The sequence below is a fragment of the Tenrec ecaudatus genome, chromosome 8, assembly GCF_050624435.1.
Source record: "Tenrec ecaudatus isolate mTenEca1 chromosome 8, mTenEca1.hap1, whole genome shotgun sequence".
In the NCBI taxonomy this organism is placed as follows: domain Eukaryota; kingdom Metazoa; phylum Chordata; class Mammalia; order Afrosoricida; family Tenrecidae; genus Tenrec; species Tenrec ecaudatus.
Window position 1 is genome coordinate 6,997,648 of NC_134537.1, and position 17,265 is coordinate 7,014,912.

Below are 17,265 nucleotides of genomic sequence, written 5' to 3' on the forward strand. Positions count from 1 at the left end.
GGATGTGTATTTTGCTGGTTTCATGAACTATTAACTGTTAATATGTTTTTCTGATGTGCAAAAGCAATATAAATATTTCTATACTAATAATTTTTACAAAGAATCTATAAAAGGGAATATAGTTGCTAACCAGTTAAAATTCATATACAATAAAAACATTAAATATTTGCATAAAAAATAAAAAGATACATATATTACAGCAATCCTGTGATGCTCATTGTTATATTTTGCTTATGCTTGGTTCATATTAGGGTGTATCTCAGAGGTGCGTCCCCATTGGGCGTCACCCTTTTGAAGCTGTGCTGTTTCTCTATTTTTTGATAAATGAAACCCAGGGACGTTGAGCCTGTAATAAAAGCAAACATACCAAAGGCTCTGTGGGGAGGGGTATATGGGGGGGGGTGCAGAGAGAAGGGGGAGATTATGTCAAGAAGTCCAGGAGGGAAAAGCATGTGTGGAGACTGATTATGGAAGCAATTGTACAATTCTGTTTGATGTGATTAAACTATGGAATTAAAATGACATATATATTAATTCCAAAGTTATAGCAAAATATTTTAAAAAGCATAGATCCAGGAATAGGTTTAGGGTTTGCACCAAATTAAATCCTAGCTCCAACTTAAGAAATAGCTCTTAAATCATGGCCCTGCTTTATACTTGCCCTCAAGAAGGGAACACAGAAGATACGGGCCTATAGCAAAATGTGGCAAAGAATATAAATGGTGCCCAGTTCTCCCAGCTATCAGATAAAATAGCATCTGGGGTCCTAAAAGACTTGTCTCCAAACAAGCAGCCATCTAACTGAGAAGTTCACTAAGTCCACATGGAGGAAGCACACCATCATCAGTCACCGAAGGATTAGAACCTATATAAACTGAAGTCAAAGGAGGGATCAGTATCTGAGCCTAAATTGTGAGAATCCAGTATGATGAAAGCAATGGATGACAGTGGGAGCCCAAGATTCATTTGTGGGACTACTCAGGATATAAGCCTCCAGAGAGCTCTCCCTAGATAAAACTGAGGGAAGGGAGGAAAGTGGCCACTAAGCAAGAGTGCTTGGGAGAGAGGACTAAACAAGATGAAAGGCACAAATCTGACCTGAACAGTTAAAACTTTGTCCTTAGATCCCTCCCTATGATGCAGGCTAAATCTGGTCTGGTTTCCAAAACTGTATTTTTGGTTTGTATAGTTTTCTTCAATTTTTGTTCACAGTAGAGAGTATCTTGTAGGTGTTATGTCAATGGAGGCCACCCTCTTGAAGCTGTGTTACATGCTTTCCATTTTTTGTATATGAAACCCAGAACTGATGAACCTAAAGGGGCAGCAAGTAGAATAAGGAGTTTGGGGAGAAGGGGGTACAATGATGGAGGTATGGTAAAAGGAGACGATGTCAAGGGGTCCATGTAGAAAGTGAATGTTTGGAAATTGATAGCAATTGTACATTCTATTTGACATGATTGACTTTTGGAATATGATGCATGTATTTAATCCCAACTAATAATAATTAAGAAAAGAAATGAAATAACAAGCTTCCTGAAACAAATGAGAAAGAAAACACAATATACCAAAACCTTTGGGATCCAGCAAAAGCAATATCCCAGAGAGCAATTTATAGCAATAAATGCACATGTGAAAAAAATAAGAGAAAACCCAAATCAATACTTTAACCCAGCATCTTCAACAACTAGAAAAAGAGCAGTAAAATAAAATTTCAATCAGGAAAAAGTAAATCATAATTAGAGGAGAAATAGACAACAGAAAATAGAAAAAAATCAACAAGAAGTTGGTCCTTTGGGATTAACAATATAAACAAAACACTAGCAAACTTAAAGACAAAGATAAGAGATGATGCAAGTATCAAGAGTAAGAGATGAACTTTCCAAATTGAATTGTAATGTAAGTCATAATGTATTTTCTGATGGGGTTGCAACCCACATGTTGAGAACCACTGGCCTAGAGGAAATGCACAAATTCCTAGATATGCACCATCTAACCAAATTAACACAGGCCGAGGCTGAAAATCTCAACAAACTCATTACAAAAGAAGACATAGATGAGTTCATTTAAAAAACTACCATTACACTGTCACAAAAGTCCGGGGCTAGATGATCTGCTTCACTGAAGAATTCTATCAAGTATTCAGGGAAGAAGAGTTGACACCAACGCTATAGAAACTCTTTCAGAATATTAAAAAGGGCAGCAAATTCCCAAACTCATTTTATTAATCGAGCATAATTCTGACACCTAAACCAGGGAAAGACATTACTAAAATACACAACTACAGACCAATCCCTCATAAGCAGCAATGTAAAAATCCTCATGATATAAGCACTGGCTAATCATCCATCATGATCAAGTGGTATTTATACCAGAACCACAAGGAGGGCTTAATATCAGAAAAATATTTTAATATACCACATAATACAAATAAAAGTAAGACTCATATGCTCATATCAATCAATGCAAAAAAGATATTTGATAATATCTAACAGTTATTCATGGAAAAACACCCATTAAATATTAGAAAGTAAATTTCATAACACAATAAAGGCCACATATGAAAAACCCATGGCTAGCAAGGTGATCCATGGGGAAAACTGAAATCAATCCTTTTGGAAACTGGAACCAGACAATGATGTCTCATCACCACTTTTATTCAACATTGTGCTGGAAGTCTTAGCTAGAGTTGTTAGACAATAAAAAGGAATCAAAGGAATACAGACTGATAAAGAACAAAAACTCTCACTATTCACAGATGAGATCTAATACATACAAATTGCCAATGATTTAACAGAAATTTGTTGAAAACAATCAGATTCAGCAACATGGCAGGACACAAGTTTAACAACAACAAAAATGTCAATTGGATTCCAGTATACTAATTATGAGAATTCTGAAAAAGAAGTCAAGAACACAATACCATTTAATAGTCACACAAAAAATGGAATACTTTTTCCTCCCCCCAACTACCATGATCCGAATTCTACCTTGCAGGGCTGGATAGGGCAGAGGTTGTACACTGGTACATATGAGGGCTGGAGGCACAGGGAACCCAGGGTGGACGATACTTTCAGGACCAAGGGTGTGAGGGGCGATGCTGGGAGAGCGTAGGGTGAGTGGGTTGGAAAGGGGGAACTGATTACAGGGATCCACTTGTGACCTCCTCCCTGGGAGAGGGACGACAGAGAAGGGGGGGGAAGGGAGACTCTGGATAGAGCAAGATATGACAAAATAACTATGTATAAATTACAAAGGGCACATGAGGGAGGGGGGAGAGGGGAGGGAGGGGAAAAAAAAGAGGACCTGATGCAAAGGGCTTAAGTGGAGAGCAAATGCTTTGAGAATGATTGGGGCGGGGAATGTATGGATGTGCTTTATACAATTGATGTATGTATATGTATGGATTGTGATAAGAGTTGTATGAGTCCCTAATAAAATGTAAAAAAAGAAAAAGGAAAAGAAAGAAAGAAAAGAAAATGATTAGGGCAAAGAATGTGCAGATGTGCTTTATACAATTGATGTATGTATATGTATGGACTGTGATAAGAGTTGTATGAGCCCCTAATAAAACGTTTAAAAAAAATGGAATACTTAGGATTAAATCTAACCCAGAAAACTGGACACTTGTACAATGAAAACTACAAACCACTACGAAAAAATCAAAGGACCTACACCAACGGAAGAAAACTCCATGTTCCCAGATAGGAAGGCTTAATATGGAATGTCAATAAAACCCAAACCAATCTACAAATACAATACAATTCGGATCTGGAGCCCAACTTCATTCTTTCAAGAAATGGAAAAACGAATTACTAACTTCATGGGGGAAGAAACCTAGAGTAAGCTAAGAATTTCTCAAAAAGAACAATAAAGTAGGAGGCCTATCACGTTCTGACCTCAAAACTATTACATAGCTACAATTGTGAAAGCAGTCAATAGATACATGGACCAATGGAACAGATTATAAACCCCATAAATAAATTCACTACCCTAAAGGAAAATGCTCTTCAACAATAGGCCAGAAAATATTGAATGGGAAAGAGATAGCTTCTTCAACAAATGGTGTTGGAAAAAATTTGGATTCCTATCTGTAGAAGAATAAAACAGCACCCATACTTTACCCCATGTACAAACTCAAGATAGATCGAATACCTAAATGTAAAACCTCCAGCTATAAAGATATTAAAGAGAAAATAAGGACTAACTTAAGAGCCCCTTTACAGATCATAGACATACTATCAAATAGGGCAAACTAAAAATATAAGGCATTATTGTGCTTCAAAAGATTTTTTTCATAAGAGTAAAAAGAGAACGTTCAGAGTGTGAAATAAAATTGACACCACCATTCTGGATAAGGGCCTAATCTCTAAACTCTATGGAAACTGTAGCATCTAAGAAAAGGATGAACAGCCCAATTAAAAAGTGTAAAGGACATGAACGTTCACTAAATATGATATCCAAATGGTGAATAAATACACAAAAAATGCTTACAATCACTAGCCATCTGGAGGATGCAAATCAAAACAATGATATACCATCTTAAACCAACACTGACACCCAAGTTCAATAAGACAGACAAAAACAAATGCTAGCGAGACTGCGGAGAAAATGGCAAGCTCAAACCTTGCTGGTGGGACTGTAAATATATGCAAAGCACTTGTTCCTGTTACTTGGCAAATAAAAAGCACCCTATTTGGTGATAAAGTATAATTTAAAGGTAGCACAAATCTATAAATACCAGAGAATGAAATTTTGTACCTTTGAATTTTAGTGGAAAGCATTTTTGTTTCTTTTAAATACGAAGGAGTACACCCCAAAAACCAGAATATTTTTTTCCTTCAAAGCTATGCATTTAAATTTTTTTTACAAAACAACTCATTTGTCAAATCTGTGATTCCATTCTTGGAAACACTTTTCAAAATCATCTGTTCAGATGGCTGACAGCACTTCCCTCGTTTTTTTCTTCACCTTTCTATGTTGTCAAATTGCTGTCCTTTCTTGTCTTTCTGCATTCTCGGGAACAAAAAGAAGTTGCACAGAGCAAGGTCAGGTGAGTAAGGTGTGAGGAGCAAGAGAGGCATGCTGTTTTTGCCCAAAACTGGTACACTGAGATGGCTGCATGAGCAGGTTCACTGTTGTGGCGGCAAAACCAGTCCCCCGTGTGCCAAAAATCAGGCCTTCTTTGTCACACAGTTATGCAACCTTTTCAGAATCTCTACATAGAAAGCCTGATTAACAGTTTGACCTGGTAGAACAAACTCCAAACGCACTATGAGTCGACAATTTCAGCCATTCTGCCGGGCATCCCGAACAAGGTTTGTCATCGATTGACATTCACCTTTTTGAAATGAGAAAATCACTCTTATACTTGAGTTTTTCCCATAGCACTGTCCTTGTAAGCTGTGTTCAACATCACAACAGTTTTTGCGGCAGTTTTCTCAAGCAGTAAATAAAATTTTATAGCTGCATCAGTTTTCTGAAATCAGCCATCACAAAAAACGAGGTTCAAGAGAAACTGCTTTTATGAAACAATTCACTCTCACCAGAGAGAACCTTCCCAGGTGACACCACTAGGTGCACTAACTCAGAGAGAGTTGCTGCATGCTCAACTAGTAGGAAAAATGCATACTATGAAAACTCCACTCTGCCCAGCACAATTCCGGTTTTTTGGGGGGTACCCCTTCGTAGGTTCACCAAACATTCCAATATTAAAGTAGTACTACATACTACTAGAGCTTGAAGAATGGTAAAAGTTAGGTAAAATATGACGATATTAAATAAACTAGGGTCAACCATACTAAATTAAACTCCTTCATGATTCCATTTAAAGCTGCCTCAGTAAACAAGCCTTATCTGGAGTTAACCTTAATTTTCAAACCATCACCATTGCTTTCAAAGTTATATCTAGCTAAAATTAAAACTAACTTTGCATACTTTAAAGTCCTATTTACTTTTTAAAAACTTTCCAAGATCACTTGGTTTCCTGAAAAATGATTTTTTATCTAACAAGATATAATGGATTAAAATGTATAGCATTCATCTTAATAAGTAAGCTAGCTGAAGCATATATATAATATGCATACTCAAAAAATGATATAAAAATTAATTTAATTAACTTTTGAAAGAAGCCATTTCAGTACTTTAATCTGCTCCATTAATATTTTCCAAGATATTTAAAATCCTTTATTTCTACTGTATACTTTAGTATAAGAAGTTTTGGGGTCTCAGGATTAATATCCATTTAAAAATGGTTGGGTTAAGTTAAAATAATAAAGCTTCTATTATCACTGATAAATTAGTGATACCTAGGAAACCTCAACAAAAATTTGCACCATACTTGAACATGCATACCTCAAGTCACCACTGGGTTCTCTTTTTCCTGGAGGTTCCATGTGCTTGGAGTCTGATTGCTGTACTTCAGAAACACTGGGCTCCAGGCTTATCACGGGCCCCTCTGAAGTAAAAGCTAGTTCTCCTTCACTGGAAATTCCAAAGAGGTCTGGGTCATCTTGAATCACATCAATTAAGAGGACATCATCTTCATATGCTTTAAGAATATCTGGAAACTCCACTTTAATTTCTGAAAAGCTCTTAGTCATTTTGTCACCACTATCTTCAGAGGAATCTGGTTCAAATGTGTCTTGGTCATTAGAACAGAAGGCAGTGCTTTTATCTATACATCCAGGATTACAAGAAAAAGGATTATCTTCCACAGTTTCCTTGTTAGATACAGTATCTCCTAGTTCAGAGATGTGATTACTTTGCTTTGAGAAGCCTGAAGAAACACTACAGGAACCTTTACTGTAGAGCGAGTCAGAACTTGCTTGCATGGGAGTCACACTATTTTGTATGCTCACAGACTGAGGTCCAGAAGTTACTATGGAGCCTTCTTTACTCCTGTGCTGTCTGACCTCTGCTACAGGTAGATTATCAAGAAGTTCTAGAGGACTGTAAGCTTCTCTCTCTGATGACTTGATAGTTATTTTTCTTTTTCCTACTTTATTCTTAAGTAAAGGAATTTTAAAATTAGTCAGTCGTCCTGTGTTCAATATTTTAACCAAATCTGGAACCACAAGTGTTTGCTTAGTGTTACATGATTTTCGATGAATAGTCTTGCCTGTAGAATTACGTACCTCCTGGCCTTCAAGGGAAGCCACTGTCAAATTAGGTTTTGTGAAATTTCCTTTCTTTCTTTTACTTCCTGTCACGCTTTGAGTCACATTAGTTAAGTGAATATCTTCAGAAGTATTCGAAACTACCTCTGGCCCATTGCTGCTCAGATCCTCTGGTTTCACTTTATTATCACCACAGATTGTAGGCTCCTTTAAAACCATTACAGTAGGTTCTACTGTAGAAACGGAAGGTAAACTATTCACATTAGATTCTAATTTTTCTTTACTTGAAGAATCAGTGCTGGTTTCTTCTGTTATGGAACTTTGTAATAATACATTGGAATTAGTTAAGTGAGTCGGATTTGTTGGCTGTTTAAGAAAATCATCTTGACTAAAACTTTCCCCAGACCCAGAAATAAAGTGATCTGATTTTGGCAAGGCAGTCTTTTTCCAGCATTGAGCAGATATTCTAGCACATGAGTAACAAGGCCATGTTCTTTTACCAGTCATTGGTATTGTTCTACGACAGCTTACCATTAATTCTTCAGCTTCATTCTCCAACTTTTCGTGTGCCGATGTTTCAATATGATGGTAATCAGAAAACTTGGAGGCATCACTAGGTGACTTCACTATTGTGCTTTTCACTGGCTTAAAGTATTCTTTTGGCTCCACAGTTTTACACATTGAGGGCTCTGAAGCAGTTTTTGCTTCTACTTTCAAAAGTGGGGCAAGGGTTTTCTGAAACTTGGCACTTACATAATGTTCCGGGCTTGGTTTTTTCCCTTGTGTTTCTGGGTGGCTTAATGAATGATCCATTGGAAACGGTGTGCTACGGTTTACTTTCTTTGAAACCTTATTAGAGGCTTTTTTAGTCTCTAAAGTCCTCGTTCCTTTATATTCAGCACACATATGGTTTTCTTGTAACACAGACTTGGTATATCCATTAGAGAAGCTCATTTCAGAAGCTGTTTCATCTTGCTTTTCAGACAACTTCATCTTTTTCTTGGTTTTTCTCCCGATGCTGCTCTCCTCCACTGAAATTTTTTTTTTCCCACTTTGAAGGGAGGAAAGCAAGACATTTTTCGTACTTTGGTATACATTATTTTCTTCAGGCAATAATTTATCTACTCCTCTTAAGTTTTCTTCAGCTTGTAAAAGTTGAGGAATATTATTTCCATCACTCTTCTTGGTAAGACTCTTAAGATTTTCTTTCTTTGAGGAATTTTCTGCTACATGCACACATCCACCAGGAGGTTTATATTCAAGGTTGTTTCCATTACAACCCTTAAAATGCGGGAAACAATCACAATCACATAACGTTAAAATGAAATTATTTTCTACTCCTGGTGATAAGCTGTCACAAGAATATTTTGGCGTATTCTTGTACAGTTCATCTTGGAATTCAACCTTAATTCTTTGTGTAACCTTATTTTCAGTTGTTTTGCTCTCTAGACTTTTAAGTTTTTTTATTTGAATTCTTCTTTTAGTACCTTCTATCAAACCTTCCTTCCCCAGAGACTGTAAGAAAGTCATACTCTGAAATTCAGTGTACTCCACTGTTCGGAAAGATTCCAAACCGGTTAATGACTCCTTCCTTACCAGGTCGATTCCTGGCTGTGTATCATCACTTGGTACTTCAGTAACTTTTCTTTTTTCCTTGGCTGATCAAAACAACAAAATATAATGAAAAAAATTTTTACGATTAAGGAGGACAAAGAAACACCACTGAAATGAAACACTTGTGCAGCCACCCATGTTGATTGCTTTGGGTTGCTGTACGAACGCATACCTGTTTTGGCATGAAGGACAGACCTATTTTCAGTTAAGGTACCATGCAAAAACCTGCATGCCTTGTAAGGAAGCGTCATCCATTCACTAGCTGAAAGGGGGGTGGGGTGGGCATTAGCAGGAACTCTTCCTATGGGAATTCCAACCCAGGGATCCTAACGGGGACAACTACCTTGGAAGAGAACCTTGGGTATCAAACGCATCAATTAAGATCATCAAGATTAAAGACTAGCAGTAAAACAAAGGAGATGGTTAGCAGAGGTGCAAATGGTAGAAGGGGGGGGGTCACACCGAGTGACATCTTACTGTGTCTTCCAGGTTGCAAAGGGGCCTTGGCCTTCTTCGCTGCTTCTCGGCCGGGTCTGTCCGCACGCATCGGGCCTGCCCCGCGCCCCGTCAGGCCTTGCGGGCCCTCCATTCTCGGCCTCCCCGCCTGCCCAGCCCCGGACGCGCCACCGGATTCCTCAGCTCCCCCCTCTCCTGGGCCGGACATCCGGGCCACCATTCTCCCCGGCTGCTGGTTCTCCTCACGGCCCCTGCTCTCAGGGCCGCAGCCTCCGGCCTCGCCGGGGCCGGGCGCTGCCCTTTTGCCGCGCTTCCTCAAGCCCCGCGCTTTGACCTCGTACGCCCGGGCGGCCGCCGGGGCCGAGGGGGGCGGAGGCCGCATCAGCCCCCGGCCCCGCCCGGCAGGGCCTCGCAGCACGGCGCTCGCCAGAGAGCGGGAAGCGCGCGAAGCCGGCCACCTCAGGCCCGCGTCCACCGCCCGCGGCCTCGCCTCGCCCCGCCCCGCCCGCCAGCTCTACCGACCGGAAGCGGAAGCGGAAGCGGGGCGTGGCCTGGCCTGACAGTGGTTGGGCCTAACTGGCGGAAGGACCGCGAGCGAGCGTGCATCGTCGGGCGCGTGGCCGAAAGCTCCGCGTGCAAAGCCGAAAGCTATAGGAGGTAGTGTTACGGGGGCGTGTTACTCCGTGAGGTCCAGGCCGGGCCTCCCCGAAATCTGCAGGGCTCGTCCAGTCCCAGCCGCAAACCAAGCAAGCGCACGGCCATCCACGACGCCAGCTGCTAACGACCGCCCACGTCTAGGACAAGGTGGAGCTGAGCTGCCCGTGTGAGCTTCCAGACGGTAACTGTTTACTGGGGTAGAAAGCCCGTGCTTTCTGCCGCAGAGCGAGGGCTCGCCCCCTGCATCCGCGCTGCACCACTGGGGCTGCTGCAGGCCTCCGCACGCCCCCGCAAAACCAAACCTAACGGCTCACCACGCTGCAGCCCACTCCAACGCAAAGGATGTGTGCATCCCAGCTGATTGCTGTTCACACGCTCCGGTGTTGTGGGTGTGACACCATCCAGCCAACTGTTTAAAGCCAATATTCAAAAGCCACCGGAAGACCTGCATCTGCACCCTTCACGCCCCACATTTACAGTCACTAAATCTGGATGATGTTACTTTCAGTGTTTTGTCAGTCCACCCCATGGCTGTGGCCGTGGCCTTCGAATTTGCTCCACTGACATCAGTTCTATCGGCGTCTTAAATTTTATTTATGCCGGACCAATAATGAGGTAGCAATAACAGGAGGGGAAGGTGAAGGTGGGGGGAGTAAGGGGAAACTGATCACAAAGATCCATACATAACCCCTCCCAGGGGGATGGACAATAGAAAAGTGGGTGAAGAGAGACATTGGTCAGTATGGGACATGAACAAACAATACTTTATAAATTATCAAGGGTTCATGAGGGAGGGAGGGGAAAAGTGAGGAGCTGATACCAAGGGCTTATGTGGAAAGAAAATATTTTGAGAATGATGATGGCAACAAATGTACAAATGTACTTGACAATGGATGGATGTATGGATTTTGATAAGAACTGTATGAGCCCCCAATAAAATGATTAAAATTTTTTTTAATTTATGCTTCTCTCAGGCTTTCCCCAGCTGCCAAGTAATGTTCCTTCAAGAATAACAGGAGATCTAGGGACTCCCCAGCGTGACCCTTTAGGAACCTCCTTTGCTTACAGACGAAGTGTAATGGAAAAAGTACATCTTAATGTGGTATTTTGAGAACCTTTCTGACATGGTCCCTGAATAATTTCATGACTCCTCCCCCCTATTACTGACACTGTAAGGAAAAAAAAAGTGCTTCAGTGGAAAATCATGCATGGAAGTCACCCTACCCCATTTTCGGATTCTGATTCTATGGAAGTTATTTTACAACTCTAATAAAAGTGTTAGCAATGCAAAATAATTGTTTAGAGGTGTGCAACTTCTGCCCAATAGAGTTCAATTGACTTCCCACTGTGGAAGAGCTATGTTTGCTTCTGCATACACATTTTAGCATTACTGAAATATAAATGTTCCTGGTCTTTGTACTTAAAAAAACTGATTATAATGTAAACATAATTAAAGTAGTAAGAAAGTCAAACAATATTAATGTGCCTGGATAATAAGATCATTAACACGTGTTCAGTGTTAAATTTTTTGTCTATATGAGCATCATGATTATAAAACAAGACCTAGAAGATTATACTTTTTCCTAGAAGTATTTTTACTTACCACATATGTTGTTAGGACCCCTGGTGGTGTTACCCGTAAGGTTGGGGGTTCAAACCCCACCCCTGTTATTCTGTGGGGAAAAACACCCGGCTATCTGCATAGGAAACTCAATGAGGCAGTTTTACTCAGTTATGTAAGGCCTATGTGAATTGGGATCCGCTAAACTGACTCATGGTGGCCTTATGTGTAATAAATGAAACGTTGCTGAGCCTGGCACTATCTTCATGATGGTTGGTATGTTTGAGTCTTATTTTGGCAATAATGCCCATCCATCTCACTGACGCTTTCCCTCATTGCTATTGGTCCTTTACTTTATGAAGGAAGGAGCCCTAGTGGCACTGTGGGTTATGCTTTGGGCTTCTGACCGCAAGGTTGACAGTACAAATCCATCAGCCCCTCCTCAGGAGAAAGATGAGACTGTATAGGGGGTGCTGTGAGTCAGAATAAACTCATAGGTAATAGGTACTTTAACAATTAGTCTTGGTTGGCACAAATGGTTGAATAATTGACTACTAACTGAAGATGAGTGTTTTGAATCTGCTTTCTCAGAGGTGCTTTGTAAGGCCACAACCTTGAAAACCCTATACATTCAACCTGGCTGCTGTTGAGTTTTTCCCAGCCCATAGCGAACTGCAGGACATAACAGAGCTGCCTCGGTGAGCTGTTGAGACTGTAAACCTTAAGTAGAAAGCTCCATCTTTCTCCCTTGGTTTTTGTTTTATTTCATTTTTTTATGTTACCAAGCTTGCAATCCTTTTCTGAGGTTTGGATTTACCACATGACATGTCCAAAGTAAGTGAGTTGAATTCTCGCCATACTTGCTTCCAAGGAATATCCTGGTTTTAAGTCTTCTAAGATCAATTTGCTTGTTCTACAATTCAGTTCTCCACACATACTCTATGTTTTAGCCCTTGGAGTTCTCAGATTTCATATGCTATCATGCCTCTGCTTCTCTACATGCCAGTACTGGAAATCCTTCTTTGCTTGTCTGTCCAGTCTATGTTGTCGTGTGCTGTTGAGTGGAGTCCACTTCATAGCAACTCTATAGGACAGAGTGGAACTGACTTGGTTCTCTAGGCTGTAATGTTTAGGGGGAGGCTAGTTAGAGCTCTCCTACTTTCCCTTAGAACCACAAACCTTCTGACTAGGGCTTACCCATTGCACCACCAGGTCCCCTTAAGGAGATACAGAGTCCCTGTCCTTATTCTGTGTGAGGATGCTTCCACTTGGGAGGGTCAGGTACTCCTGCTTCCTGCAAACACACTCAACTGTTTCCTTTTGTCTCCTTTAGGGGAAATGTCTTTTGTTGATGTGTGTTCTCTGCATTTAAGGGAGGACCTGCTGAACGGCATACTGTCTATTGTTCATCAAAGAGTGGTAGGGTCGATGCACAGAGAACGCACCCTGTGGCAGTTTTGAGAACAGCTCCTGTAAAGTATCCTTAGGCGCTCCTGTAAAGCAGATCTGCCAGGAGAGATGGCCCTGGAGGGTATCATGTTTGGTAAAGTAGAGGAGCAGCCAAAAAGGGGAAGGTCCTTGGCAAGGTGGATTTTCACAGTGGCTGTCACAAGGGGATCAAACATAAGAGCCATTATGAGCTCAGCCAGGACCGCGCAGTTTCTCGGTTGTACAAAGGCTCCAAGGAAGTCAGAACCTACTCGATGGCACCTCACAAGAACACCACTGGTCGATTTGTCATATTGTGGTGGCTTATGTGTTGCTGTGATGCTGGAAGCGAGGCCACTGGTATTTCAAACACCAGAAGGGTCACTCGTGGTGAAGAGGTTTCAGCAGAGCTTCCAGACTAAGAACTGACTAGGTAGAAGGAATAGGCTGTCCATTTCTGGGGGATTAGTCACTTAAAACCTTATAAATAGTTGTGAAACATTCCCTAATATGGTGTGCAAAGATGATCTCTTCCTTTGGAAGGCTGCTTTCTCAAAGTAGAGTGGACCTTAATAATACGAATGGAGCAAAGCTTTCAAAAACTCCGCCTGCTGATGGGAAACAACTCAAAATAGGAGAAACCTATTAGTAATTAGAACATGGACTGTATGAACCTAGGAAAATTGGAAGTGTTTAAAAAATGGAATGCATACAGATAATTTTCCTAGACATGAGCTGAAATGGACTGGCATGGCCATTTTTCTTTCTTTTAAAAAAATCATTTTATTGGGGACTCATACAACTCTTATCATAATCCATACATACATCCTATGAGGTTGATTTGACAATGAAAAGAAAGCAAAGGTAGAAAACAGTTTCAAGGGTTTATTTCAGAGCTTCGGGAGGGAAGGGAGAGCAGAGAAAAGGACGGGAGCATCCTGAGCTCCTGGGTGAGGTTCACGGGGCCCCACTTGGGGCCCCTTGAAGTCACTCTGCCCAGGTGACAGGTGGGGAGTTTTATAGCCCGGGACAGGGAGGGGGGCGGTAAGGAGGAGCTGGGGAGTTTTCCACTGTAACTTTGTTGTCTGCAGGTCCTGAGCCAAGCAACAATGTTCAAGGTTATCTGTAATGGTTAGGGCAGGAGGAGGAGGAGGGTGAAGGGGGTCTGGCCTCTTGTAGTGTCCTTGGAGTGTTTTCACCAGCTCTATCTCCTAGCCCACCTGCCCTGCTAACTCCCGCTTCTGCCTGACACATCCACTGTGTCAAGCACATTTGTACATTTGTTGCCATCATCATTCTCTAAACATTTGCTTTCTACTTGAGCCCTTGGTATTAGCTCCTCATTTTCCCTCCCTCATGAACTCTTGATAATTTATAAATTATTATTTTTTCATGTCTTACACTGACCGATTTCTCCTTTCACCCACTTTTCTGTTGTCTGTCCCCCAGGGAGGAGGTTATATGTAGATCATTGTTATCGGTTCCCTCTTTCTCCCTCTACCTTCCCCTTTCCCTCCTGGTATGGCTATTCTCATTATTGGTCTAGAGGGGTTTATTTGTCCTGGATTCCCTGTGTTTCCAGCTCTTACTGCTACCCATGTACATGTTCTAGCAGGATTTGTAAGATAGAATTGAGGTCATGATAGTGGGTGGGGGGGAGGAAGCATTAAAGAACTAGAGGAAAGTTGTATGTTTCTTCAATGCTATACTGCAGCCTGACTGGCTCATCTCTTCCTTGTGACCCTTCTGTAAGGGATGTCCAATTGTCTTCAGATGGGCTTTGGGTCTCTACTCCGTACTCCTTCTCATTCACATTGATATGATTTCTTTTGTTCTGGTTCTGTGATGCCTGATACGGCATGGCTATTTTTAATAAGATAATCTCATGGTTTATAATGCTAGGAATGGCATATTAAAAAGGAATGGTATTATGTTCACCATCAGATCTATCTTGAAGTACAGTGCTGAACATAATGGGATAGTATCTGTACACCTACAAAGAAGATCAGCTAATTATCATTCAATTTATACACCAGCCACTAAAGCCAATGATAAAGAAACTGAAGAATACTATTAACTTCTTCAGACAAGCTGGATTATATGAAGAATGTAATATCAGGATTGAAGGAAGGTTTACTAATACTAACAACCCTTGGTAAGCAGATGACACAACCTTGCTTGCTGAAAGTGAGGAGGAATTGAAACACATTGAAGATCATGAATTTGAGCCTTGAATATAGTTTACAATTTAGTGTGAAGAAACCCAAATGCCCACAATTGGACCAATAGGTAACACCATGATAAATGGAGGAAAGATTGAAGTTGTCAAGGATTTTATCTTGCTTGGATTTACAATCAATTCTGATGGAAGCAGCAGTCAGATTAAGTGACACTGCCCTGGGTAATTCTGCAGCAGCAGTCCTAAAGTGTCAAAAAGTAAGGATGCTACTGTGAGGTTTCTCAAGTGGCAAACACCTTGGTTCTTGGCTTCACACAAGAAAGAATTCATGCCAAAGCCTGGTTTGTAATCCAAGTGAATTTTTATGAAACACAGGAGAGGTTGCAGGTTTTACAATCTCAAAAGAGTACACATTATTTCAGGGAAGCGTACCAACCACACAGAAGCCACGCCGGGGCTCACAACTGAACATGGGCAACCTCGTGGGACATGCGTGCCCACAAGTGGTGAGCTGGGGCCAGAGAGACCGCAGGATGGCCCAAGCTCAGAGCCGGCTACCCCGCCATCAGGGTATTTCAACCCTCTGGGAGGCACGATTGAAGGTATCGGTTGACACCATTGGCTGAATTAAGTCCAGGTGGGCCTAGTTTGGGCCAGTCAGGTGTAGTATCCACCTGACTCAGGGGCCTGAATTTGAGCGTACCCAGTTAAGGTCTTTATGGGTGACTAATGGCTACCTGATTTTCCTTCCCAACCTCTTGTAAGGGGCCTGTGCAAGCATGGGAGGGACAACAGCCTCTGTCCCTGACTCTTAGCTACCTAACACTACCTTGAGGAATAAGGTGCACCTGACCTAAGCCATAGGGTGGGAAACTCACACGGAGGGAAATAGATGAAGTCTCTATTCCCTAATTTATGAAGAGGGAATCTGGAAAGCCGGCATTCTGCAGTAGGAACGCTTCCACTTTCTTAAATTAGAGGTAAAGTCCAAGTACATTATTCTGCTTTAAAAATCATTCCCACAGATTCTCCCCTAACAGCTATGCTGCCTTAATGTGAACACATGGTGGATTATATATGCCTGTAGAAGCAGACAAGATCCATTTGCTCTCTTCCCCCCCCCCCATGACACCCAAACCCTTGTACTTTGCCCCAATGCAGGTATTAGGTTTCCTCACCTATGAGCTCAGGGACCCTAATGTAGACACCACCCACCTTGTGATGCATGTAACTACTGAACATGCATGTATTATGGCTATCTATAAGTGTCCCAAGATAGTAAAGGTCCGCTCTTTCACTTCTCCCAGCTCCACGTGGTCCACCAAGAGCAGCTGCGGGGAGCATGCTACTATAAAATGTGTCTGACTCCTTTATTTTACTCTCTCTCCTATCTTATCCTCTATGACTTTAATCTTCATATATTAGCACCATACAATTGCGCCTACTGTTGGAGGTTGGTTTCCTCTGACACCATAATATTTTTAATCACCTCGCATACCTGTGAAAGTTGGACATCCAATAAGGAAGACCAAAGAATGGGGTGCATTTGATTGATGGTGCTGGTGAAGAATATTCAAGGTACCATGGTTTGTCAAAAGAATAAACAGCAATGTCCTGTTTGAGATCAGAATTAATGGAGAACATATTTGGGATTTACACTTTGAGGAGTCACATATAAATACTTTACATTAATTCAGGTTTCAGGGTAACAGCAAGATGCAATTTTTGACCAGGAGCATGTAAGCAGGATAAAAGCTTGTCTCCTGGTGAAAGGTCACTTGGAAAGGCTCAGCGGTGAAGCTTCTGCAAATCCCGCAGCAGGTGGAGAAATGATTCTTTCCCTGGGGTTAAAATGTTGCTGCTTTTGATGTCAAAGCCTGCCACTTGTCTCCAATCTTTTAGCCCAGACTTGGGAATCCTGACCAACTTCCTATTCACTAGAAGGCTCCAGGTCCGAAGCAGCCACAATGCAGTAGCACCCACACACTCCTTCCTCAGCCTCTAGAAACTCCACGCTCTTTAATCTTAAGAGCCTGTGATTGTGTGTTGGTGTCAGCGAGTTGACGCAATTAACCAGCATAGGAAGTCCCCAACAGAACACAACAGGAACCTGTGAGCAGCCCAGGACCTTAACAATAATCTAGTCTCACCTTTTCATTTGACTGCCTTGAGACTCAGAAGCTAAGTAATTTTACAGCGCTGTGAATCATTTTCCAAGTGTCTCCTCACGGTTGCTGCTTCACCGCTGAGCCTTT

At 41.6% G+C, this 17,265-nt stretch overlaps 1 protein-coding gene across 1 annotated transcript in view; it reads right to left on the reverse strand.

The window, feature by feature from the left end:
• The window catches only part of TOPAZ1 (testis and ovary specific TOPAZ 1), a 91,476-nt gene extending 81,909 nt beyond the window's left edge, over positions 1–9,567 (reverse strand). The window contains exons 1-2 of the mRNA XM_075555566.1: positions 9,207–9,567; positions 6,352–8,773 (exon numbers count right to left, since the gene is read on the reverse strand). Of these exons, the coding sequence (XP_075411681.1) occupies positions 6,352–8,773; positions 9,207–9,567 (2,783 nt within the window). The remainder of the gene's footprint in view (positions 1–6,351; positions 8,774–9,206) is intronic.
• Positions 9,568–17,265: the final 7,698 nt, after the last annotated feature.